The sequence below is a fragment of the Nerophis lumbriciformis genome, linkage group LG05 (assembly GCF_033978685.3).
Source record: "Nerophis lumbriciformis linkage group LG05, RoL_Nlum_v2.1, whole genome shotgun sequence".
Classification (NCBI taxonomy): Eukaryota; Metazoa; Chordata; class Actinopteri; order Syngnathiformes; family Syngnathidae; genus Nerophis; species Nerophis lumbriciformis.
The window spans coordinates 52,902,833-52,929,155 of record NC_084552.2 but is presented as its reverse complement, the minus strand read 5'-3'; the positions used below and the strand labels follow the sequence as shown (position 1 = coordinate 52,929,155).

The following is a 26,323-nucleotide window of genomic DNA, read 5'->3' as shown; positions in this document are numbered from 1 at the left end:
TCAATTTCGTTTTCGCTACCTGCCTCCACACTACAACCATCCGTTTCAATACATTCGTAATCTGTTGAATCGCTTAAGCCGCTGAAATCCGTGTCTGAATCCGAGCTAATGTCGCTATACCTTGCTGTTCTTTCCGCCATGTTTGTTTGTATTGGCATCACTGTGTGACGTCACAGGAAAATGGACGGGTGTATATAACGATGGTTAAAATCAGGCACTTTGAAGCTTTTTTTCGGGATATTGCGTGATGGGTAAAATTTTGAAAAAAACTTCGAAAAATAAAATAAGCCACTGGGAACTGATTTTTAATGGTTTTAACCCTTCTGAAATTGTGATAATGTTCCCCTTTAAAGACCTCCTCGCCTTGCCCGCTCAAGGTAGCCGTGACGAAACACAAAAGTTAGCCAAGCACTTTTCACTTTTTCAGACTAGGATGCAAGATAGATAGATAGATAGATAGTACTTTATTGATTCCTTCAGGAGAGTTCCCTCAGGAAAAGTTTGTGCAACCTGAAAGTTTGTGGAGTGATCTGTGTTGGTTAACACAACCAATAACAGAGCATTTTCAGTCCTCGGATCGCACTGTGGATGTATTTTTGTTTGGACAACAACTATCATTAGGGAAAATAAATACGTCAGACTTGCGCAGACGTCTACTGGAAAACCCTATACCATGGATGGAGATATCCGCCACAGCTTGTTTGGAACACAGCAAAATCTCCTCAACCTCAATGGTTTTAATTCACATTTTTGGCACTTGTAGGGATCCCAAATTAAAAAAAAAACAGGTGCCAACAGGCAAGAACGTAATATGACACCTTTAGAGACTGACTATTTCTTTCAAAAGTGGAGCAAACAAGTGTGAGAGATGGTATATTTTTTCATGATTAGTGCTCATTAGAACATAACTCTTAGGTATATTACAGTAGAATGGGGATTCATATGGCCCCATTCGTCGTGGTTTACCTGACACATTGAACATGACGAATTGGGGGTGTGCATTATGCACTTTACCCGCCAGATGGCAGTAGAGTGTTGAATATCTTATAAAGTGTTCGGTGGCAATTCCAACTTTGACTGGCGCTGGCTATTTAGAGTGGCCTGTTTCATCATTTTCAGCAGACTGCACCACAAAATGATTTACCCCCCCCGCACCCGCTTCCTCTCACACGAGATCCACCCTGGAATGTGGCCATACTGTAGAAATGTTTCCTACGGTGCTAACATTACATTCACATTTTAACACCATGCTAGGTTAACTTATTTTCTGCAACAACAAAATGATTCATCTCCCAAGTGTGGCTTTATTTTAAGATGTAAAGCAAAGTGGTGTGTGTGTGTGTATAAATGGTGCAGGCGGAAGCAGTACCATGAGGTTTTTCCATCAAAAACAGGCTCTCGGGAGACATAGTACTGTTAAAATATCATTACAATGTTACTATTAGGGGACCTTTAAGATTCACAAGTCCAGAAGATTTAGTGGCTCACAGTGGCGAGATTGCACATTGCAGCCACTGGAATTTAATAAAAAGGTATTCGATCCAATTTTAATGCATGCCAGGGATGTGCAGCGATGAAGTATGAACACAAATAGGGATGTAGTTTTTACACTTATCTACAAGTTTTGTCACTGAATTTAAAAGATGTTAAAAGTTAGTAAATTCAGGCAGCCCTATTGCCCCAGAGTGAACAACATGTTGCACTTCCTCTTGAAGGAGTAAGTCCCTTTGTGAACAATACAGCTAATTTGTGTAAAGTGCACCGACATGAATGAAAAAATGGTCACAAACATCCACACATGGCACTCTCTCCATGCCAGCATCTCTACCTGGCGGACCGACTGCTCTTGTACTGGCAGAGCAGGAGGTGCTTGAACGTCTTTTTGAAGGTGACGTTGCACAGGGCATAGCAGGCGGGGTTGATTGTGCTGTTGATATAGCATAGCCAGTACCCCAGCGTCCACACCGTGTTGGGGATGCAGCTGGAGCAGAAGGTGTTAATGAGCACCATCACGTTGTAAGGCGTCCAGGTGGCCACGAAAGCCACCAGGATGGCCATGATGGTGCGCGTCACCTTCTTCTCCCGCGATGGCGGCGCTTTCTTCTTTTTGTTGGGCGGCTGCTTGGTCATCTTCACGATCTTGCGGGCCACGTGGTTCTGCCTGTCGGAGGCGGGGACTATTTCTACGGTGGTGTTGGAGGGCGTGTAGCAGTCACCTTTGGGGGATTTTGCTTTAATTTTGATGCAGGTCAGCTTGGAGACGCCTGCCTTGGCCCGCTGGCGGGGAAGAGACTGGCTGGTGTCTGCGCAGGAGTTGGCCGCGGAAGGCACCGCCTCCTCGTCCTTCAGGTTAGATGCGGCCACGCTGCCCGAGGTGGAGTCGTTGGAGCTCTCCTTCTCTTCTCCAGGAGCGCAGACGTCCTTCGCCACATCGTCACCCTCGGTTTCGCCCTCGTTCGTGTTTGAAGAAGGTGCTTTGCCGTTCTGCATCCTTTCGTCATGTTGGCTTGCGCCATCGTCCGCATTCTGGCTCTGAGAACACCCCACGCTCTCGCCAGGTATGTTGTTATTGTTGGGTTTGTTGTTCCTCCGCTGGGCGGGCGACAGAGGCTCGGCGTTGCCTCCCGACGGCTTTCGGTTATCCTTCTTCACCCGGCTTTTGCTCGCCCTGGAGATCTGCCAGTAGAGCTGAATCATGATGATGACGGGCAAGTAAAAGGCGGCAATGGCTGTGCCAAAAGTGACAGCGGCATTTGAGAAGAACTGAATGTAACACTCCTTCTCAGGCACTGTCCGCCCACCCACAATAAACTGCCAGAAAAGGATGGCGGGCGCCCACAGGATGAAAGACAACACCCAGGCGGCGGCGATCATCATCCCTGCCATCTTGGTGGTTCTTTTGACAGGGTAGCTGAGGGGCTTGGTGACGCAGAAGTATCTGTCAAAGCTTATGATAAGAAGATTCATGACAGAGGCGTTGCTGACTACGTAGTCCAGCGCCAGCCACAGGTCGCAAACCACCGGGCCCAGAGGCCAGTACCCCATGACGATGTAGACCGTGTACAAGTTCATGGAGCACAGTCCAATAATGAGGTCAGCGCACGCCAGGCTGAAGAGGAAATAGTTGTTGACGGTCTGCAAGTTCCTGTTGACTTTGATGGAGAGCATGACCAGGATGTTTCCAATGACGGTGACCAGACTGAGGGAGCCGGCCACCAGCACGATGAACACCACCTCCACCGTCTTGTAGGCGCTCTCGCCCTCGTCCGCCGCGTCGGTGTCATTGCCTTCCGAGGCGTTCCAGTAAGTGAAGTTAAGCACGTCCATGGCATCTGCTCCTGGTTGGCGACGCCTCCTGCTCACGCTGAACCTGCCGAGGAGAACAAAGAGCGTTTAGAATGAGGCTATAATGAAAGCGCTGTCACATTAGTGTGTCCTAACATGTGTTTAATAATCTTGCTTGCGTTTGAGAGCGCTGTCCAAAAAAATTAACATGCTGAGAAATGTTTGCGTTGTTAAGTTCCCTCAACACATTCGTTGAAGCGGGAAAACTGTTCAGCCAAATGAGTGAAACAAGTTGTACATTATATAACATTAAATAAACCATGTTATTTATCATATCGAAATGCATTTACATTAAAATCAATTTAGTTATCCCCACAAATGTCCAAATATTCTCCCATATAAGCAGTCCTGCAGCGTGTCAACATCTAAATATCCTCCATTATGCACACAAGGTTGGTCTTTTTCTGTATTTTAGTCAAGTAATTTACAAAAGGTCAACATGGTAGGCCAAAGACTACTAGGAACTAGCAGCTACACAACAGCTAAGCACACAATAGCACACAAGCTAGACATACACATTAAGTGTCCCTTATTGCGGTCTAAAACAGCACATTTGTCAATACAGTAATCCCTCATTCATTTATGTTAATAGGTCCTGGGCCTGACCATGGTGAATTCATTTTTGCAAAGTAGGAAACAACAATCATTAATCAAATATTTTTTATAGCTAGAGGTTTTTCAAATTACAAGAGCCCTCTAGACATGAAATAACAACCACATAATCACCTTTACACTTGTTTAAGCCAATATATTAATGCTGCCTGAGGCTCAGCATATCAGTGGCCACAATAGTAAAGTGAGGTGAATTATATTTATATAGCACTTTTTTTTTTTTAGAGACTCAGAGCGCTTTACATAGTGAAACCCATTATTTACATATTTAAGCTACATTTAAACCAGTGTGGAAAGCACTGGGAGCAAGTGGGTAGAGAGTCTTTCCCAAAGACACAACGGCAGTGACTAGGATGGCGGAAGCGGGAATTAAACCTGGAACCCTCAAGTTGCTTGCATGGCCGCTCTACCAACCGAGCCACGCCCCACTCCAATAATGAACAGCACAGTGATTGGTTTAGTGCAGGGGTTGGCAACCCGCGGCTCCAGAGCCGTATGCGGCTCTTTAGCGCCGCCCTAGTGGCTCTCTGGAGCTTTTTCAAAAATGTATGAAAAATTGTTTTAATATGGTTTCCGTAGAAGGACAAACATGACGCAAACCTCCCTAATTGTTATAAAGCACACTGTTTATATTAAACATGCTTCACTGATTCGAGTATTGGCGAATGCCGTTTTGTCCTACCAATTTTGGCTGTCCTTGAACTCACCGTAGTTTGTTTACATGTATAACTTTCTCCGACTTGCTAGGACGGGTTTTATGCCACTTCTTTTTCTGTCTCATTTTGTCCACCAAACTTTTAACGTGCATGAATGCACAAAGGTGAGTTTTGTTGATGTTATTGACTTGTGTTGAGTGCTAATCAGACATATTTGGTCACTGCATGACTGCAAGCTAATCGATGCTAACATGCTATTTAGGCTAGCTATATGTACATATTGCATCATTATGCCTCGTTTGTAGGTATATTTGAGGTCATTTAGTTTCCTTTAAGTCATTTTAATTCAATTTATATCTCATGACACACTATCTGTATGTAATATGGCTTTTAATTTTTTGCGGCTCCAGACAGATTTGTTTTTGTATTTTTGGTCCAATATGGCTCTTTCAACATTTTGGGTTGCCGACCCCTGGTTTAGTGTAATCTACTGGCCAATACTGCTGTTGCTATTTTCAGTTCATTTAGCCATGTTTATGCTTTAAAATGCTTTATTTAAGCAAAAGATACATAGTATATACTAAGAAATTAGACATATTTGTGAACAATGCCCCAAACTTCGAAGCCAGTTGTGGTTTCATACCTACCATTGTTCTCTGTTTGACTAATTTCACTTGATCCAAAATGCTCTAACATAAAAAACTACAAAATAAAAGTACTTGCTGATATCATATCCGATCAATATCAGTATCAGCCAATCCTCTTGTCAATGTGTTTTGCGGTCCAGTTTGTACCAGTAACTGTGTTATAGCCCTACAAACACACCTCTTCGTGGCTGTGAAAAGCGTTCTCTCACAAATGTTGAGTATTCCGGAACCATTAGGTCACTAGGTGTGACATCTGTGCTTCAGTCTTAAACCTTCACTTATCTGCTGTGCCAGAAATCCCTAATGGTAACATCGGGCCTGGGAGCTAAACTGTCCTAATCCCCATAAAATGCTTAAATCCAAGTGATTTAGGCTGGGAAACGCTAACAACACAAATGGGACACACTTGTTTCCCCGCTGAGGACAAGTGGATTAGAGCGGCGGCTAGATGGCCATATAGCGTCGTATTGTAGCCCCACAGGTGGCGGCTCTTTGTGCACCTTTGTGCTGCCCCGTTAAGCCTCACAGTCCGCAGAGGCCAAACACTGTGGACACTTTTCCCTCCTCCCCCCTCGTTTTGACAGTCTTTCTGCAGGAACATCTCCCCGAGGTACCAGCAGTCATCGCGCTCAAGTTGAAAGCGCCGACTCGGAATCTCGCCGGGATGCTGAGTGAGCGATTGCCTGGGGAGAGCAACGGCGGCGACTCTCTTAGCGCAACGATCAATCATGGGCCTCCCCCCCCCCCTGCTGTTTCCTGGACGCAACCTCATCAGGATAGTGATGACAATGATCGTAGCCTTTTGACTGATGAGCATGAGGTGTGTGCCAGCCTCCTTTCAGTTCGACACAAACGCCTAAATGGCTTCTTTTGTCTTATGTGGCGCCATGGGACAATGGAAATAAATGAGCTTCGCTATTGTTCTTGCTCCGGCCGACGTATCTCTGCTCACTCGAGCTGAAAATTGCTTACAGAGAGAGCAGGAAAAGGGCCAAGCTCACCCTTTCGCCACCACCTTTACCTCCATCTTGTCTTTTGTACCAAAGAGAGGGAAAGAGTTCTGAAACGACAAAACTGGCCTTTAATTTGATGCCACTTAAACGGGTCAGCGGTTCTGTCGAGGACACACAACAGGTGGCACTTGTCGCCGCTTCGAGCACACAGTGTGATTTGTGAGCAGCTGTGTCGCAGTCCAGCTTTGCTCTCCATCTGATCCAAACTATATCCCCGGGGGGTGAGGTGGGTTGGGGGGGCATATCCTGCTATCAATGAGGACATGAATTTTCATCTTTGGCAGCGCCGACTCAATCCTCGCAAAAAACGCCTAGGTTTATTTGCCATTTGCAGGGGAGCATGACTAGAATGCACACACTGTCATTGCGGCGCCACAGCTGGGACCTGGAGACGGGCCGACAGCGGGGTCGAATAGATCCACTCAAGGTTTCTCCCAATCATGTCTCAAAGTTGGGTGCAAAGACAAGTTACTTCCTACGCACAATTTCGCAAAAAAACTACGGCGGGGATTTCCAGGAAACTTTTCAGCTAGTTGGCACATATGCCGAGAAATAACTCATTAAAGTTTGGTGCGAATGGAAACAGATGTACAAAGCTGCAGAATGCAAATAGTACATTCTGCCACGCTACCCAACACGACATCAATCTACGACTTTGTGTAACTATGCAGTGTCGGTTGTTGGTTGGTCACCTCCAGCTCCCAATTAGTGCAGTACTTTCTAATAATGTCATAGTAAAGAAAAATGTGATCACTCCTCTTGCTTCTTGATCATATTCATCACAGCATTAACCAGAATGACACAAAATAATCCACAAGGCAAAGCACAGGTTTGCACTAAGGGCCTGGTTTACTTTACAAATACCTCGCGCTAAACAGCCTGTGCATTCTATAAAATAATGTGTACTATTAGTGGGCGTGTTGCGTGTGATCTACTAAGACTGTGTGTGCAATTGAAAAGTGGTGCAGACCGCCTCATTTACGTGAGGATTTTGTGTGCTATATGGGGTAGATGTAAGCTTTGCTTGGTGAAAAGATAACTATCAACTTCAAGGCATTGCAATCCATAAACTTAAAGAAAATATTATGTATGAGTTAAAAAATGCAAATTACGATTAAAACTGTAAATTAATTTTCTTCTGTTGGTTCTTAGTTTAGCTGTATTTTTATTTGTTCTACATTGTTAAATGTTAGAGTATCAACCTTGACCAAAAGACTAAAAGGTTGAGATATTCACGAACAAACCAATTGACTGGCTCATTGCCATGAACGATGGGTTTGTTTTTATTTGAAGGGTGACAGCGATGAAACATTTACATCTCAACCAAAGCAGAGACAGAGGCAGCTTTGCGCAGAGTAGGTGTGCCTCTCCTCTCTGCTCTGACAAGAATGGAATGGACTTAATTGTCATTGCACTTAGAAGTACAACGTAATTAATAGGTTTTCAGTACAAGCTGTCTAAGAGCAGACATTCAGTAGACTGTGAGGAAAGGGTCACAGTAGCACTGCTTGCACTTGTACTTTGAGGACATTAGAGTGATACACGCTTTCCTGTTTGCAAACATTACAAAAAAAAGTTGCTAGATTTGTTGCTAGTCGCTTTTGAGAAAGAAAGTAAGAAAGTTGCCAAATTGACAACGCCGCCCTGAGGTGTGTGAAAAATAAAGACGCAAATATCCGCCTTACGTTGCTTCTGATTGGTTTACACTACGTGGTGCCTTCAGTGGTTGGCTAAATTTAGACACAAATGGTAAATGGTAAATGGGTCGTACTTGTCTAGCCGCTTTTCTACCTTTTTTTAAGGAACTCAAAGCGCTTTGACACTATTTTCCACATTCACCCATTCACACACACACATTCACACATTCACACACTGATGGCGGCGTGTGAATGTCTGAATGTGTGTGTGTGAGTTGGTGACCAATCCAATTAATGGATTGGTCTGTGATTGGTTCTTTCGGTAAGTCAATCAGAATTACTTGAACTACGGCAGGCTGCAAGGAAACAAGTTTATTATTATGAAAAAAATAAATATAGAGTATTGAATGAGGAAATGTCAAGTGTGGTGTGAGAAAGGGTTAAATTGCATGACTCATGGCAGCTCTGCAGCCAGGTCTTTAGCACAATGAACAGTGTAGTAGATGCTGTGATAACCTCGCAGAGTTGTGGCTAAGTTGGAGCTGGAAGTCTTTCAAATCAGTGTCCTTGTTTTGCCAGTTTGTAGGTCTGCTAGCATTAGCATCCTTCGCTCCCTCATCGTTGGCTTGAGTGTCTCGATGCCATTGCAACAGTTGAGTGCTCAGATTAGTCACGTTGCCACTTTTTTTATCGCAAACATTACAAATGGCCATACTTTTATCCAACTGACCATTCTATATAAAAAAAACAATCCAAATGATAACCACACTTTAGATTTATTATTCGGGGTGCATTATTTGTAAACTCTTTTGGTGCTGTCTGCCATGATGCTCTGTTGTCAGTCGCAAATGAGAACGGTACTCTTGTATTACGTCATCACAGAAGTCTTGAAGAAGTCTTGCAAGATTAGGGCGGCCATATTTTGTATCAGATCTACAATCAACCGATTCATGACTTTCCAACCGGATATCGACCGATCCATAATGCATATAGCTTGATCCGGAGGCTCGCCAAACGATGTATTCATAGCTCTAAAGTTAAAATTGGTGTGTACCAATTAATTTTTACACCTCTACTAAGCATGTTAATTAGTTCTTTATTGTCTTACCCTGAATAATTCCACAAGACTTGGCACCTGCACACAGTGCCAAAACTACCAGTACCTGGTTTAAGGACCATGCTATCCCTGTCCTTAATTGGCCGGCAAACTCGTGACCTCCAGAGGAAAATGCGATAAGCAAAACCCAACAATGCAGAAGAGCTGAACGCCACTATCAGAGCAACCTGGGCTCTCAGAACACCTGAGGTGTGCCACAGACTGATGGACTCCATACCACGCCGTATTGTTGCAGTAATTCAGGCAAAATTAACCCCGACCAAGTCTTGAATGCTACTCATGTTCACACTTTTCAGTTGCCCAACATTTTTTTTTAAATCCTTTTTAAAAATTTTGGGTCATATTCTAATTTATTGAGCAGCACCTGTATTATTCGCTGTCACAAACGGCCTTCTGAGGGCAGGCATAACTACGATGTGGCCCTCGATGAAAACGAGTTTGACATCCCTGATCTAACAGATCAAATTGAACCATGAAAATCCTTCATCAAAGACAGCCTTAGTATTGTCCACTGACAACAAACAGTTGTGGTCTAAAGTTTACATACACTTGTAAAGAACATATCATCATGGTTGTCTTGAGTTTCCAATAATTTCTACAACTCTTATTTTTTTGTGATAGAGTGATTGGAGCACATACCGTATTTTCCGCACTATTAGCCGCACCTAAAAACCACAAATTTTCTCAAAAGCTGACAGTGCGGCTTTTAACCCGGTGCGCTTTATATATGGATAAATATTAAGATTCATTTTCATAAAGTTTCGATCTCGCAACTTCGGTAAACAGCCGCCATCTTTTTTCCCGGTAGAACAGGAAGCGCTTCTTCTTCTACGCAAGCAACCGCCAAGGTAAGCACCCGCCCCCATAGAACAGGAAGCGCTTCTTCTTCTACTGTAAGCAACCACCCGCCCGCGTAGAAGAAGAAAAAGCGCGCGGATATCACCGTACGTTTCATTTCCTTTGTGTGTTTACATCTGTAAAGACCACAAAATGGCTCCTACTAAGCGTCAGGGATCCGGTCCATGAAAAGACGCAATCTCTCCATCCACACACGGATTACTATTTCACAGCAACTGATATTCCTGTGAAACGCACCGTGGATACAACGGGAGCGCGTACGGTGAATATTCGCACCACAGGGAATGAGAAGTCATCCTTCACTGTGGTTCTAGCTTGCCATGCTAATGAAACTTCCACCCATGGTGATATTCAAAAGGAAGACCTTGCCAAAAGAGACCTTTCCAGCCGGCATCATCATAAAAAGCTAACTCGAAGGGATGGATGAAGAAAAGATGAGCGAGTGGTTAAGGTAAGTTTAAGTTTACGCGAAGAGGCCGGGTGGCTTTTTTCACGCAGCTCTGTCCATGTTGATATACGTATGTTTGTGATTGCACATTTGCGTACATTTTGGGAGTGAACAGAGTTGTTAGAACGCTGGTTTTTAATATATTATTAAAGTTTGACTGACCTATCTGACTGTTTTTTTGACATTCCTAGCGCAGTTAGATGCGGCTTACAACACCGGGCGGCTTATAGGTGGACAAAGTTTTGAAATATGCCGTTCATTGAAGGCGCGGCTTTTAACCCAGGGCGCCTTATGGTGCGGAAAATACGGTACTTGTTGGTCACAAAAAACATTCATGAAGTCTGGTTCTTTTATGAATTTATTATGGGTCTACTGAAAATGTGACCAAATCTGCTGGGTCAAAAGTATACATACAGCAATGTTAATATTTGGTTACAAGTCCCTTGGCAAGTTTCACTGCAATAAGGCGCTTTTGGTAGCCATCCACAAGCTTCAGCATTGTCCACACGTTTAATTCAGGACTTTGGGAAGGCCATTCTAAAACCTTAATTCTAGCCTGATTTAGCCATTCCTTTACCACTTTTGACGTGTGTATGGGGTCATTGTCCTGTTGGAACACCCAACTGTGCCTAAGACCCAACCTCCGGGCTGATGATTTTAGGTTGTCCTGAAGAATTTGGAGGTAATCCTCCTTTTTCATTGTCCCATTTACTCTCTGTAAAGCAACCAGTTCCATTGGCAGCAAAACAGGCCCAGAGCATAATACTACCACCACCATGGTCAACGGTAGGATGGTGTTCCTGGGATTAAAGGCCTCAGCTTTTCTCCTCCAAACATATTGCTGGCTATTGTGGCCAAACAGACACATTTTTGTTTCATCTGACATCACATGGACAAAGATGAGACCTTCTGAAGGAAAGTTCTGTGGTAAACTTTTGACCACGACTGTATACTCTAATAAAAATGCTTGCTGAAATGTGAAGACTGTACAAGTACAAGTGAATACAAAACCACCAAATAAGGAGATGTTTGTTGTCACTGGAAGCCTTTTTTCTTACAATTAATAGATTTAGACCCAGGTCCTAAAAGCAGTGAGCTCCTTTTAGACTCCCGAAGCAGCACTGAGGACAGACAGTCTTTTGGCTCGCTGTCAGTGAGACGTTACCCAGACTGTGGACAGTGTACATTGACGAACAGGGTTTAAGGTTGCTCAGGCTGGAAATAAGCCCAAAAAACTGGTGTTCTAATATCCCAACCTTGTTCCCAGGGGTGTCCTCCCAAGCAAATATATCCTCCAGCATTAGAGAGGAGCGAATACAAAGGTATTGCTAGAGGTTGGGGATGGAAAAAGGACGTGTAGTTCTAGCTGTCTAAATATTTATGTTGTATCTCTGCAGGCATCTGTTAAGACCAGTCCTGCTGCGGGCCAGGTACCCCTGAGACAGGAATGGCAAAGGGGGAGGTGCGAGGAAATGAATGCAAATCTGTAAATATATCGCTCGTTGTGTTGCCATGTTTAATTTCCTGCCTCTTGCGCGTCCGACTGCCACCTCGCAGTTTGAGTCACCTGCAGCCGGTGTTTGCTGAAATGTGACGCCTCTACTTTTCTCACATGTCTCGCAGCGCTCGCAGGAACGAGGTGTCAGAAAGAAGCTGTGCTAATGTGCTCAGTCAGTACTCAGACATTCCCAGGAGAGCCCGCAGGGGGTCCAAAGCTTTCCAATTATTATCATGATAGCGAGTTGGGATTCTCGCGGCTGCTTACATGTTGTTGTGACACTTCATTAACGAAGGCCAGCCTGCAGAGTTCTGTCCTGGTAAAGAAAGAAATGCCCACTTTTGAGAGGCGTCTTTATCGCGTTGGCAAAACTTTCTGCTGCATTGTCCTCTGTGACTCTGATGTTGATATTCCGGCCATCTGTGAAAAATGACCGTGTCATTACGACCTGGGCTGCGTCAAAGACACACACATCGCAGGACATGGTCAGAGAACAAAAGGACAAAAAGGTGCAGACAAGGGGCAGTCTTGCATCTGGTGCTAATAACTGTGAACCCTCCTCTGATTAGCAGATTTCAATACGTCCGAAGATAATGGCTTCTCCAGAGAAGAGGCAGCTGCTGCCTTTACCTGCAGCAATCGTCTCCCTCTGCCATGGGGACTTTTCATTAAGTTGATATCCGATATCAGCAAGAAAATGGCAGCTGTTAATAGCAACTCCGGGCTACGTCCAAACTTTTCTAAACATCTCCTCTTTTGGCTCCTCCTTGGCTGAAGCTTGAGGACATGATTCAACCCCACTCAAGGACTTTAGCTTGGAACCATGAGCAGAACAGTGGCACTTGCCAAAATCCTGCAGCCATATCGCAGAGTGCAGTGCGATGCTGCGCTGTGTGGATGCTCAATTCCCCGGGAGTTTGGATACATTTACTGCCTTGTCCCGGAGAATATGTGAAAGAGAATACGCCAGTGTGTGTCTTTCAGGCATAGAAGCTGTTCTTGCTTCAGCGAACACCAAGGAAATGGAGTCTCTGCTAGGCTGGAACACCATCTTGTCCTACATAATGCGTCCACATAATGGTGTCTCGCTATTGTTGCTGCCCGTTTAAGATCATTTCCCGAGAAAGCTGTTTACGACGTGTTGCCTATTGTATGTCGCCTGTGGGACTCACCTGCTTCTTCTAGCATGCATGCTAATGAGCCGGCTTGCTATAGTCTCTGCTGGCTCATTATGGGATGCATGCAGACCCACCATGGAAGCTGTACATTCATGTTACAGCTATTTGTGGTGCTAGTTAAAGTCTTCTAAGCCCTTTGAGACATTTGTGATTAAGGGCTATATACCGTATTTTTTCGGACTATAAGTCGCAGTTTTTTTCATAGTTTGGCCGGGGATGCGACTTATACTCAGGAGCGACTTATGTGTGAAATTATTAACACATTACCGTAAAATATCAAATAATATTATTTAGCTCATTCACGTAAGAGACTAGACGTATAAGATTTCATGGGATTTAGCGATTAGGAGTGACAGATTGTTTGGTAAACGTATAGCATATTCTATATGTTATAGTTATTTGAATGACTCTTACCATAATATGTTGCGTTAACATACGAGGCATGTTCTCAGTTGGTCATTTATGCGTCTTATTCAGCCTGTTGTTCACTATTCTTTATTTATTTTAAATTGCCTTTCAAATGTCTATCCTTGGTGTTTGGGTTTTATCAAATAAATTTCCCCCAAAAATGCGACTTATACTCCAGTGCGACTTATATATGTTTTCTTCTTTCTTTATTATGCATTTTCGGCAGGTGCGACTTATACTCCGGTGCGACTTATACTCCGAAAAATACGGTAAGTAAACTCTGATGATTCATTGATAATGCCACATTTGTCAAATCATGCACCGCTTTATTTTATTATAATTATTAATATTTTTCTGACAAATACGCCACATGTATTAATCCCCAAAGTTTGACTCTTCTGACTTGGATTGACTTGAAATGTCTTTAAATCGCACTACAAAAAAACCTATTACTTAAGGTTGTAATTCGGTTCATACCTTCAGTGTACTATCGAACATGGGAAAAGATTGATGAGGTGGAACGGTTCACAAATTTTTAGGATTGGTACGTTGGATTTAGCAGGCTTTTTTTGTGATTGTTGCGGCCTAAAATGTACAAATATGCGCTAGTTTTTTCAAAAGGTTTCTTACTTTTTTTTCATGAATTGAATTGCGATTTTATGAATTTGTTAGCAATGTTTTATGTGTTCCTTCTAACCTTAACTTCCAAAAGCACGTTATTGCAACAAAGATTATAAAGCGAATATACATTTTTTACTCGTTTTATATCACACAGACTTTAAGGGGAACCACACCTTTTTGGGGAACATTGCCTATCATTCACAATGTGAGACAATAACACATTTTTTTAATGCATTCTAACTTGTAAATAAAGTGAACACAAGTCAGCTAACAATGGAGTCGCTCTATTTTGCCTAGAAATCGCTCTTAAAAAACATTCAAACACCTCCATCAAGGTTTGCTGCATTGTAGTACCGGTAACAGGCACATTCTTAATACCATTTAAAATGTACGTATTTTCTAATTATAAGCATTCGGCGCTGTTCGCTATTTCAACAACAACAAGTACTACTCATGGCAGACTTTGTGAGAGACAACAATAACTACTTTGGGACAAATGATGAATCAGAAACGTATATTTTTGCGAATGAATTTGAGGAAGATTTACTTTAAGTTTTAGAAGGTGAGTGATAAGCAAATCCAGCAAGTAGCACGATTGCTAAGTGCTAAACAAGAAATACAAACTTCGATCATAATAAAACAATCACTTACTGTACACTGTCTACTCTCACTGGGATGCCGACTGATGCGATGTTCATATTTCGCCACACCTAATGTGTGTGTGACAATCATGGGTACTTTAACTTTAACTTAACCCTCCCTTTTTAGATGAAGAATTAACCATAATCCTCACACAGGGAACAAACAATTGTGTCTTTTTCGCCATCACTAGGTCTGAGTTCAATGTCAAAGTGGACCAACTTCACGGTTTATGGCAACAACCTTTGTCATGACGTGGACTTTGGTGGGGTTTGTTTTCCCGAGATGGAACAGAACTGGACCGGACATGGCGTGAAGGTAAATACATGATTTATTTTCAACTCTAAACTAGGCGCGCACAAAGCGGAGAACAAACTTGGCTTTGAAAACAATAAACTAGCACAAAGGCAAAACTATGGACATAAAAACGAAAACAAGCATGAAATTAACATCAGCATCAAACTATGAACCGGCATGAGCAATGTCAGTAAGCATGGCACGAATTGAGCAGAGGTAACAGAGGTAATGTCGTCAGGACGACCAACTGAAAGTGACCGGCTTAAATAGTAGTGACATGATTAACACAGGTGCGTGAGTCCAAATGAGTCCGATGCGTGAGTCCAAATGCATGACAGGTGAAACCAATGAGTAGTCATGGAAACAAAACAAGCAAGAGTGCACAACCAGGAACTAAAAAGAGTCCAAAAACCAAACAGGACATACCTAAGCAAAACATGATCACAGACATGACAACCTTCTACTATACAAGTGAGAGGCTTTATTTATAATCATGAATTAACTTTAACCAACTCAGAGGCAATGCAGCAGCTCACCGGCTCAGTATGTCGATACTGTAGCTGCGCAAGCAAGGGACCTCTTTGTGATTACAGCACCATTAAAGTAGTTGGTCTACGTTAGTGTTTATAATAACAATGTCACAAATACTGCACTTTTTTGGGGGAATTCACAATCATTATGAGAGATAAGAACACACATCAATTTTCAATCATCATTTTTGCAATGCAGTCTGCTGAAAATGATGGAAAGCGCCACTCTACATAGCAACTGATGCTGTAGTCAAAGTTGGAATTGCCACAAAACACATTTTAAGATATTGAACTCTCTACTGCCATCTGGCGGCTAAAGTGGATAGTGCACCCCCCGATTAGCCACGTTTCATGGGTCAGGTAAACTGTGACAACGGGGCCTTTCCTACTGTATATTGATATTCCACTTATGCCCTTCAAGTGTCGGTAATGAGTGTCAAATTAAATCAAAGACCTTCTGTGCTAATAACGTCGCTAAAAGACTGACATCACCTGACCAAAACTGATCCAATATTTGGAAAGTTAACATAGTGGATTTGTTTTTTTGCGTTTTGTGAACCTCCCATAACGTGAAGTCCCACTTCTGCTTATGTCGGTGAGTTTAAATTGACTTAATAGGCGATGCCCGTCCTGGCCCGCCAGCATCCCCGTGTGCCCTGCCTGCCTGCAATGCATCTGTCAGGCTGGCGCTCGCCCTTGATGGAATGCCGGCGCTCATTAAGATAGCCGGCGATAGCGGAAAAAATGGAGAAAAGGCAATGAGAAAACGGGGATGAGATAAAGTGGGTGCCTGTTGGATTGGTTCCACTTCATTGTTTCGCCAGCCATCCTCCACACATCCTCCTGTGATTCACAGCAAAGCGATAAAACAGCCAAGCAAATGTTGCCCTTGGACAGGTTGTGCTATTTACAGTTCTCCCAGTCTTAACATGCAAGGAGGAGTGCGAGAAAGTGATGTTGCCTTTGTTCAGATCTTTAAAATGCAGCCGACTGTGACTTCACCAGAAGGCGCTACGACAACACAGACCGCCGTCAATCACCAGCTCTCGTGGCGGTAATCACAGCACGCCGACGCCCACTGAAAATAAAAGCTGACGGAATGTTAATCCGGCAGAGTCAACCTTGACCGACGCCTTAAAAGCCCGATGGCCCTTCAAAGCATCGTTGTGACAGGACCCGCTTAGGTCCCTGAATCCACCGCTGTGCGTCCCGTTTATCCTACGATGAAGAGATTAGCACCGGGATAATGTTACACCTGTCAGGATGATTTTCATCCTTTGATTCCCACTTATGTCGTTTTTAGAGGAGGCACGTCTCACAAAAAAAAAGCACAAACTTCAACTCTGCAGATCTAATTTCACAGATCTGTGATGCTCGCCCTTAAAGAACCTCTCCTCTGATGGAAAGTACAAGCAAACTTACTAGTGCCAAACATTAACAGTCACACTTGATGGCCGGGTCTAATGGTGTCTACAGTTGAGGATCTATTAAAGAAGTAGACGTACAGTATTAGTTCTTCTCTATGCTGAAGATTTTATCTAGACCAGTGGTTCTTCCTTGTTAGAGGTACTGAACCCCACCTACTCAGTGGCCTAGTGGTTAGAGTGTCCGCCCTGAGATCGGTAGGTTGTGAGTTCAAACCCCGGCCGAGTCATACCAAAGACTATAAAAAAATGGGACCCATTACCTCCCTGCTTGGCACTCAGCATCAAGGGTTGGAATTGGGGGTTAAATCACCAAAATGATTCCCCTCACCTCCCAGGGGGTGATCAAGGGTGATGGGTCAAATGCAGAGAATAATCTCGCCACACCTAGTGTGTGTGTGACAATCATTGGTACTTTAACTTTAACTTTAACTTTATATGCGCATTCCTGAACCCTTCTTTAGTGAAAAAAATACATATATATTTTGTGAAAAAAATACATATATATTTTTTTCAAATTCAAGACAAAGTTATGTTTTTGGTAACACTTTAGTATGGGGAACATATTTTAAGTAACAAAGACTTAATTTACACTTATTTGGACACTAGGGGAACATATTTTAAGTAATAAAGACTTAATTTAGAGTTATTTGGTTAGGGTTAGGGTTAGAGGCTTAGGGTTATAATAAGGCCATGCCGAATAAGGCATTAATAAGTACTTAATAATGACTAGTTAAGAGCCAATATGTTACTAATTTGCATGTTAATAAGCAACTAATTAATGGTGAATATGTTCCCCATACTAAAGTATTACCATGTTTTTTTTACTGGTGCATAAAATGATCCGTGCATGAACTCACAACAAATTACACACCTGCAAATCAGTCAGCTGTTGCCGTATCCGTAATACGCCGACAAGGAGAAGTTTGTATTTACACGATGAGTCGGGTGTGTTTTGACCTCCGCCGAACCCCTGAGGCCGACTCACCGAACCCCTAGGGTTCGATAGAACCCAGGTTAAGAACCACTGATCGAGACTATAGCACTGATTATTTGACCCTAATTGTGCCTTTTCTAGGACCCAGAACAACTGAGGTCTGTTCCCAAACTGTAAACGTTCAATATCAAGGGTTGGAAACCAGAACCTTTCTCATCTTGCGCAAAATACAACTTTTTCTAAATTAATTTTTTCGATTTGAATCCAGCTCATCATAGTAAGAAGAAAAGAAACATGGCGATTACAGTTAGCACCCTTAAAGGTAAGTTTAAGTAGGCCCCTGCCCCAGAGCACTTAACGTGGTTAGCAGGTATTTGCCTGGTAAAAATGGGATTTTGGTGAACGAGTTAAGTTTTTTGAACAACATTTTTGAGTGAACGATGACATTCACAGTCAAGTCCTTGTTTATGAGCCCTTCTTACATGCGCATATCAACATTGAGAATATCAAGACTACGGGTGTCCCGATCCAACTTTTTCCACTTCCGATCCGATACGATTTCAGCACAAATTATATTAAGTGGAATTACTCAGAGAAGAATGGTAGGTAGTAAAAACACTAGCATATTTATCATTACCTGTTTGGAATGGACTTATGCATTTAGATGTTAACCAGCTGTCCAGCTTTGCAAAAATACAAAAGCTGCAGGACTGCTTGTATTGTTGATTTTATAGCCGATATAATCCTGTAGTTATCTTTTGGCTGACATTGAAGCGACATCTGATGGCAATATCGGCACTGGACACCCCTAATTGTGAGGGCATTTCTGTACTTCAATGTCCAAGCTGCATTGATGTTCCCCTTATTTCTAGTTACCATCTGTTGGACTCCTTTCCAAGCTGTAAACATCAAATGTCAAGGGTACAAAACCAGCACTTTTCAGAAGTACGACCCCAGCAATAAGCCTTTAAACCCCTGAAGGTGGGTGTTTCTATTATTCAAAACCAACTTTTTTTTCTTACAAATGTACCTGCTGTTGTGTATTTTGGTATGTGCATAAGTCCGGAATATTTTAAATCAAACCATCGAGGCATTGCAAAGATATCTATAAAACAATCTTGCCTTCCTTCATACTTCCTTTAAACGAGCCGTTTGGAATTTACTGTGCCCTGTGACGTTTTCTGCCCTGTGACGTCTCCATACATGGTATACATTTACCCAAAGTGCTTTGCGCTAGTGGGCCATTGTAGTCCGTGCTGAAGTCAATAAGCTCCTTTTTTGCTATCCTCTAGTTGTGGGGCAGACTGGCTCATACATGGACATGCATCCTCCGCTGTTGCCATTTCTAATATAAAATAGAATATAGGTCGAACGTACAGTATATACACACACACACACACACACACACACACACACACACACACACACACACACACACACACACACACACACACACACACACACACATATATACTATATTGCCATAAGTCTTTGGCCACATGCCTTGACTCACATATGAACTTGAAGTGCCATCACATTCCTAACCCATGGGGTTCAATATGATGTCGGTCTACCTTTTGCAGCTATTATTATTAGGGCGGTATAGCTCGGTTGGTAGAGCGGCCGTGCCAGCAACTTGAGGGTTGCAGGTTCGACCCCCGCATCCACCATCCTAGTCACTGCCGTTGTGTCCTTGGGCAAGACACTTTACCCACCTGCTCCCAGTGCCACCCACACTGGTTTAACTGTAACTTAGATATTGGGTTTCACTATGTAAAGCGCTTTGAGTCACTTGAGAAAAAGCGCTATATAAATGTAATTCACTTCACTTCACTTCACTATTACAGCTTCAACTTTTTTGGGAAGGCTGTCCACAAGGTTGCGGAGTGTGTTTATGGGAATTTTCGACCATTCTTTCAAGAGCACATTGGTGAGGTCACACACACACTGGTCGAGAAGGCCTGGGTCTCAGTATCCGTTCTAATTCATCCCAAAGGTGTTCTATTGGGTTCAGGTCAGGACTCTGTGCAGGCCAGTCAAGTTCATCCACACCAGACTCTGTCATCCATGTCTTTATGGACCTTGCTTTGTGCACTGGTGCACAGTCATGTTGGAAGAGGAAGGGGCCCGCTAATTGGGCCTGATTCTGATCATTTGGATGGGTGGGTGAGTGTATATCTGTCCAGTAGACTCGCTATGGACACGCTAAAAACTAAAACAAAGATGACGGGGAGAAGACACTGTCAACGTGGGGACAAGGAAATAAGGCCACCTGCAACACGGTCGAAATGCGGCTTGAAAAGGATCTGTAAAACATATCCCCACTATGGACTGGACTCTCACTACTATGTTAGATCCACTAAGGACTGTTCTTTCACAATATTATATCACTCGACATCCATTGCTTTCGGTCTCCCCTAGAGGGGGGGGGGGTTACCCACATATGCAGTTTCTCATAGTCATTCACATCGACGTCCCTTATGTGGGCTCTGTACCGAGGATGTCGTTGTGGCTTGTACAGCCCTTTGAGACTTTTGTGATTTAGGGCTATGATTGGCAACACTAAATTGGCCCTAGTGTGTGAATGTGAGTGTGAATGTTGTCTGTCTATCTGTGTTGGCCCTGCGATGAGGTGGCGACTTGTCCAGGGTGTACACCGCCTTCCGCCCGATTGTAGCTGAGATAGGCTCCAGCGCCCCCCGCGACCCCAAAGGGAATAAGCGGTAGAAAATGGATGGATGGATGGGATGATTGATTGATTGATTTGACCAAAGAACCGCCATTACATGTTACGTAGAACACAAGGAAGTATTTTAAATGCAGAAAAAAAATCATAATACGACCCCTTTAAGTTAGTTTCTGTCTTTCAATTTACACTATACCCCAAACCCTAGTTGTCAGACTTCAAAAACCCTTTTTTTCAAGGACTGAAAATGAGCACGGTCCAAAGGAAGAGGAAATAAACATTCATTGTTTGGTCCAACCACAATGAAGACTTTGGTCATATACTGTACATCCGCCCTATCGATTGCTAGCATTTCCCGGGTGTATCTGTTGCATCCGCAAGAGGTCGTCAGTTCTTAACATGATTAAGCCTCGTTGTTAATTTGCTTTGGTCTGGTCTCCTCTTTCATGTCGTGTACTTCTGCTTGTTTGCAAATGACCGAGGACGTTGATTTATTTCCTCTTCATCCTATTTGATCATGAAGCTGTCTTTCTAGTGAGTGAGTCGCATTGCTTTCTTCTGTTCTCTTCAATAAAGCTCAACCCTAAAAATAAAGGACAAAAAGATCCATGCATACCCAAACAAAGGCGTCTTTTGAATCATTACTGTAGAAACCTGCAAAATACCCAAACTGCAGCTGTGTAATTACGACTTATTCATCTCTCCCTCTCCCTTGTGTTCCCACTGACAGCTTTATTTTTCAAGGCGGGCATACTGCCGTACCGCCGCGGTCCACAAGCACTTTCCGCCCCGTTCCGTGCGACTAATTAGCATTAGCCCGAGGAACAACAGCGCATCTGTCTTGACATGGCGTCAACAAAATGCCCGCAGCCAATCACATCCTTCCATCTGAGCTTGCATTAGCATGACTGATGGCTGCGTTTCTCTAATTTATTATTACGTTGGCAGCGAAGGAAAGACGCCAAAGGAAACCGTCTGTCATTGTGGATTTAGTTAATTGTTGGGCCTGAGGGTGAAGTCCAGTGAGAAGGCCAACGTTTGACCCAATTTTCACTGATGACAATATTTGTCATTGGGTTCAATACTTGCGTCCAAAGCCTGCTGGTGTGTTCAGCCTGTTGGCACCTGTCAGCGCTTGGCGCCATCTTTTACGGATAATTGAGCTCAAATGTTTTCTCAGGGAGAGCGGTGAAGTTCTTCAACTTGGTTCAATTGTGTCCGTGACTGAACCGTTTGTAACTGTGCCATTGTCATACTTGCCAGCCTTGAGACCTCCGATTTCGGGAGGGAGGGCGGGGGGCGTGGTTAAGAGGGGAGGAGTATATTTACAGCTAGAATTCACCAAGTCAAGTATTTCATATATATATATATATATATATATATATATATATATATATATATATATATATATATATATATATATATATAACAATATACGACAAATCATCTCAAACCACAACAAAACAATTGCAAATGAGCCGTCGGCCCTCAGACAGAGCGACTCCAAAACCAACAAAGGATGTAATTGTCGAAAGACACCTGATTGCCCTCTCAACGGGGGGTGCTTACAAACATCAGTTGTCTACCAATCTAAGGTAATACGCAAGGACATTAACACATCCGACACATATGTAGGATTAACCGAGGGAGAATTCAAAACCAGATGGAACAATCACAAGGCTTCTTTCAGGAACAAAAACCTGCGAAATACCACAGAACTCAGCAAACACATTTGGGACCTCAAAGACAATAATGTTGAATATTCAATAACATGGCAAATTCTTGCATCCAGCACACCTTACAATAGTGGTAATAAAAGATGCAACCTATGCTTGAAAGAGAAACTGTTTATTATTTACCGTCCAGACCTGTCATCCCTCAACAAGCGCAGCGAAATTGTAACAACATGCCGCCATAGACGGAAACACCTCCTAGGTAACACATGAGCCAATCACCACGCCCCTAGGCCAGCCTGTACCCACACTGTGCCCTATATAAACCATGGTATGCGAATGCTCCCATTAAAATCTCCTGACGATTGAGGGTACCCCCCCTCATGAAACAGGCCTGTAGAGATGAAATAGTCTTGTGATTTTTTTTCCCACACATACATATATATATATATATATATATATATATATATATATATATATATATATATATAAATCCTGAAAATATGCAAACAAAACTGTGTTTAGATAATTGATACTTCAAACTTGCATAAATAAATCTTAAGGAATATAACATAACTTGGCTTCTGAGAGCTTCAAAATGTAATGAATAAAATGCTAAAGTTGTTGATAAACAAGCAATTATTTTAATAATTAAATATGGTCATTTTAAATGAATTATTATGATCATTTAAAAATTAATTATTTCAAATATGTTTATTTTAATGTATAATTCTATGGCTGGATGTAATAAGGAGTCAGAAAAAATACAAATAAAAATACAATTAATTTTGATGTTTTTAGAAAAATATTGTAAACATTTATTAAGTTTTTTTTTTTAATTAATAAATATATTTATTTTTAGGTAAGATAAACATAATAATACAATTTATCTCTAGTCTGGATGATTTAGTTCTTTTCACCCTGTTGTCCTCCCGTCTCTTCCCCAAGGATGGCTCCATGAGCTAGACCAGGGGTCGGCAACCTTTAACAGTCAAAGAGCCATTTTGACCAGTTTCACAAATTATAGAAAACAACGGGAGCCGCATAATCTTTGATATTTTAAATGAAATAACATTGCATATAACATTTTTTTTTTGCTTTGTGCTATGTATTAACCAGGGGTCTCAGACACGCTGCCCACACCTTTATATGGAATTTTTAAGTTGGTGCGGCACGCGGGTTTTGAATGAATAGCGCTTATCAGCGTCATACGCGTGCCGTGATGATACAGCATATATCGCCCACTACACTCAGCGTGCATGATCAGCCACATGTTGTATGGGGCTTCCGCTTGCTCACATAGGTGACAGCAAGGCATACTTGGTCAACAACCACACAGGTTACACTGACGGTGGCGGTATAAAAAAAACTTTAACACTCTTACTAATAATGCGCCACACTGTGAACCCACACCAAACAAGAATGACAAACACATTTCGGGAGAACATCTGCACCGCAACACAACATAAACACAACAGGACAAATACCCAGAATCCCATGCAGCCCTAACTCTTCCGGGATACATTATACACCCCCGCTACCAAACCCTGCCCACCTCAACCGACGCACAGAAGGGGGGGTTGATGTGTGAGGGAGCAGGCTTGGGGTGGGGGTGGGGTTTGGTGGTAGCAGGGGTGTATAATGTAGCCCGGAAGAGTCAGGGCTGCATGGGATTCTGGGTGTTTGTTCTGTTGTGTTTATGTTGTGTTAAGGTGCAGATGTTCTCCCGAAATGTGTTTGTCATTCTTGTTTGGTTTTGGTTCAAAGTGTGGCGCATTATTAGTAAGAGTGTTAAAGTTGTTTTATATGATCACCGTCAGTGAAACCTGTGTGGCTGTTGACCAAGTATGCATTGCTGACACGTACGTGTACAAGCAGAAGATGTATATTATCCAACAAGTGTTGGGCTGGCACGCTGTTACTACAGATTGTAGAGGGCGTCAAATGTTGTACCATCACGACACGCCCTCATTATAGCTTTAAGGGTGAAAATCGGTGAATATTAATCCCGGGAGTTTTCTGCGTGAGGCACTGAAATCCGGAAGTCTCACGGGAAAATTGGGGGGTTCAGCAAGTACGGTAAGCTGCTGAGCCGCATCAGAGTGATCAAAGAGCCGCATGCGGCTCCGGAGCCGCGGGTTGCCGACCCCTGAGCTAGACAAACGACTGGAGATGCCCTACGTCAGTGAACCCCAACCTTTTTGTAGCTGCGGACCGGTTAACGCTTGAAAATTTGTCACACGGACCGGGGTGGGAGGGTGTGTTTTTTTTGTTTTGTTTGTTTTTTTCATAAAGAAATACAATCATGTGTGCTTACGGACTGTATCCCTGCAGACTGTATTGATCTATATTGATATATAATGTATATATTGTGTTTTTTATGTTAATTACATTTTTAAAAAACCTTTAATTTCTTGTGCGGCCCGGTACCAATCGGTCCGCGTGGTTGGGGACCACTGCCCTACGTCAACAACACGGTCGGCGGCCCGTCGGTGCGCAGCTCGTACATGGCCGCCCTCTACTTCACCCTCAGCAGCCTGACCAGCGTCGGCTTTGGCAACGTGTGCGCCAACACGGACGCCGAGAAGATCTTCTCCATCTGCACCATGCTCATCGGCGGTATGTCGGACGCCTCGTATGGAATAACGTGATTGGGCAGGTACGCTGTTTATATCGTGGGAAAGCGAACGTGAAAAAAGGCTGTCCTCACTCAGGTCCACATGGAGGCCACGCCCCCTCCAGCTCTGGCTGAAAAATCGGGAGATTTTCGGGAGAAAATTTGTCCCGGGAGGTTTACGGGAGAGGCGCTGAATTTCGGGAGTCTCCCGGCAAATTCGGGAGAGTTGGCAAGTATGCATTGTGAAATGAGACTAACAATAGCGAGTGCAGATAGGATATATTTATCTACAATCATGTAAAAGAATATAGGACAACCTACTGTAAATTACATTTGTGGTGCCCTCAAAGGTCCATCCGCCGTCGGCAGTGTTTTAGCGACTTCTAAATCACTAATCCTGGTCTCCATGGCGACAAATAAAGTATGTTTCTTACAAGTATCATCCCTACAGGACGAGGAATAGCTAAACATGCTTCACTACACACCGTAGCTCACAGGCATCAAAATGTAAACAAACGCAATTGATGGATCTAAACCTAACGTCCACTCACTCTAATGATACCAAGTACAGGAGCGTATCTAGTCGATTCTACTATGATTATATCAATATTTTTTGGCATCACAACATCTTTCGTTTAAAAAAAAATTATATTATTTTTATAAACTCAGGAAATATGTCCCTGGACACATGACGACTTTGAATATGACCAATGTATGATCCTGTAACTACTTGGTATCGGATTGATACCCAAATTTGTGGTATCATCCAAAACTAATGTAAAGTATCAAACAACAGAAGAATAAGTGATTATTACATTTTAACAGAAGTGTAGATAGAACATGTTAAAAGAGAAAGTAAGCAAATGTTAACAGTAAATTAACAAGTAGATTAATAATTCATTTTCTACCACTTGTCCTTAATAATGTTGACAAAATAATAGAATGGAAAATGACACAATATGTTACTGCATATGTCAGCAGACTAAATTAGGAGCCTCTGTTTGTTTACTTACTACTAAAAGACAAGTTCTATTCTATTTAAGGACTTAACTGCAATAAGAAACACATGTTTAATGTACCCTAAGATGTTTTTGTTTTGTTGCCAATAATGGCATTTTTTTGTGGTCCCCTTTGTTTAGAAAAGTATCGAAATTATTTTAGTACCGGTACCGGTGCCATCTTGGTATCGTTACAACACTACGCCCTACTGCAGGGGTAGGGAACCTATGGCCCTCGAGCCAGATGTGGCTCTTTTGATGACTGCATCTGGCTCTCAGCTAAATCTTAGCTGACATTGCTTAACACGATAAGTACTGAATAATTGCGCTGGTAGTCACAATGTTAAAAATAACAAAATATAAAACATTCTCATGCATTTTAATCCATCCATCCATTTTCGACCGCACCTGTTCAAGAAATCGCAAAAATGGTAAGAAGTATTTTATTTATTATTGGTTAGCTTCAGAATGACAATGTTATTAA

General features: G+C 42.7%; 1 protein-coding gene and 1 long non-coding RNA gene across 2 annotated transcripts in view; one reads left to right on the top strand and one right to left on the bottom strand.

Annotated features, from left to right (window-relative positions):
* Positions 1-260: 260 nt before the first annotated feature.
* The window catches only part of chrm2a (cholinergic receptor, muscarinic 2a), a 135,829-nt gene continuing 109,766 nt past the window's right edge, over positions 261-26,323 (bottom strand). Inside the window, exon 5 of the mRNA XM_061959633.1 lies at positions 261-3,370. Coding sequence (XP_061815617.1) covers positions 1,825-3,327 — 1,503 coding nt within the window. The 5' untranslated portion in view covers positions 3,328-3,370 and the 3' untranslated portion in view covers positions 261-1,824. The remainder of the gene's footprint in view (positions 3,371-26,323) is intronic.
* LOC140678824 (uncharacterized) overlaps positions 14,876-26,323 on the top strand; it is a 15,294-nt gene continuing 3,846 nt past the window's right edge. The window contains exon 1 of the long non-coding RNA XR_012050478.1: positions 14,876-14,995. This is a non-coding gene — a long non-coding RNA (uncharacterized lncRNA). The remainder of the gene's footprint in view (positions 14,996-26,323) is intronic.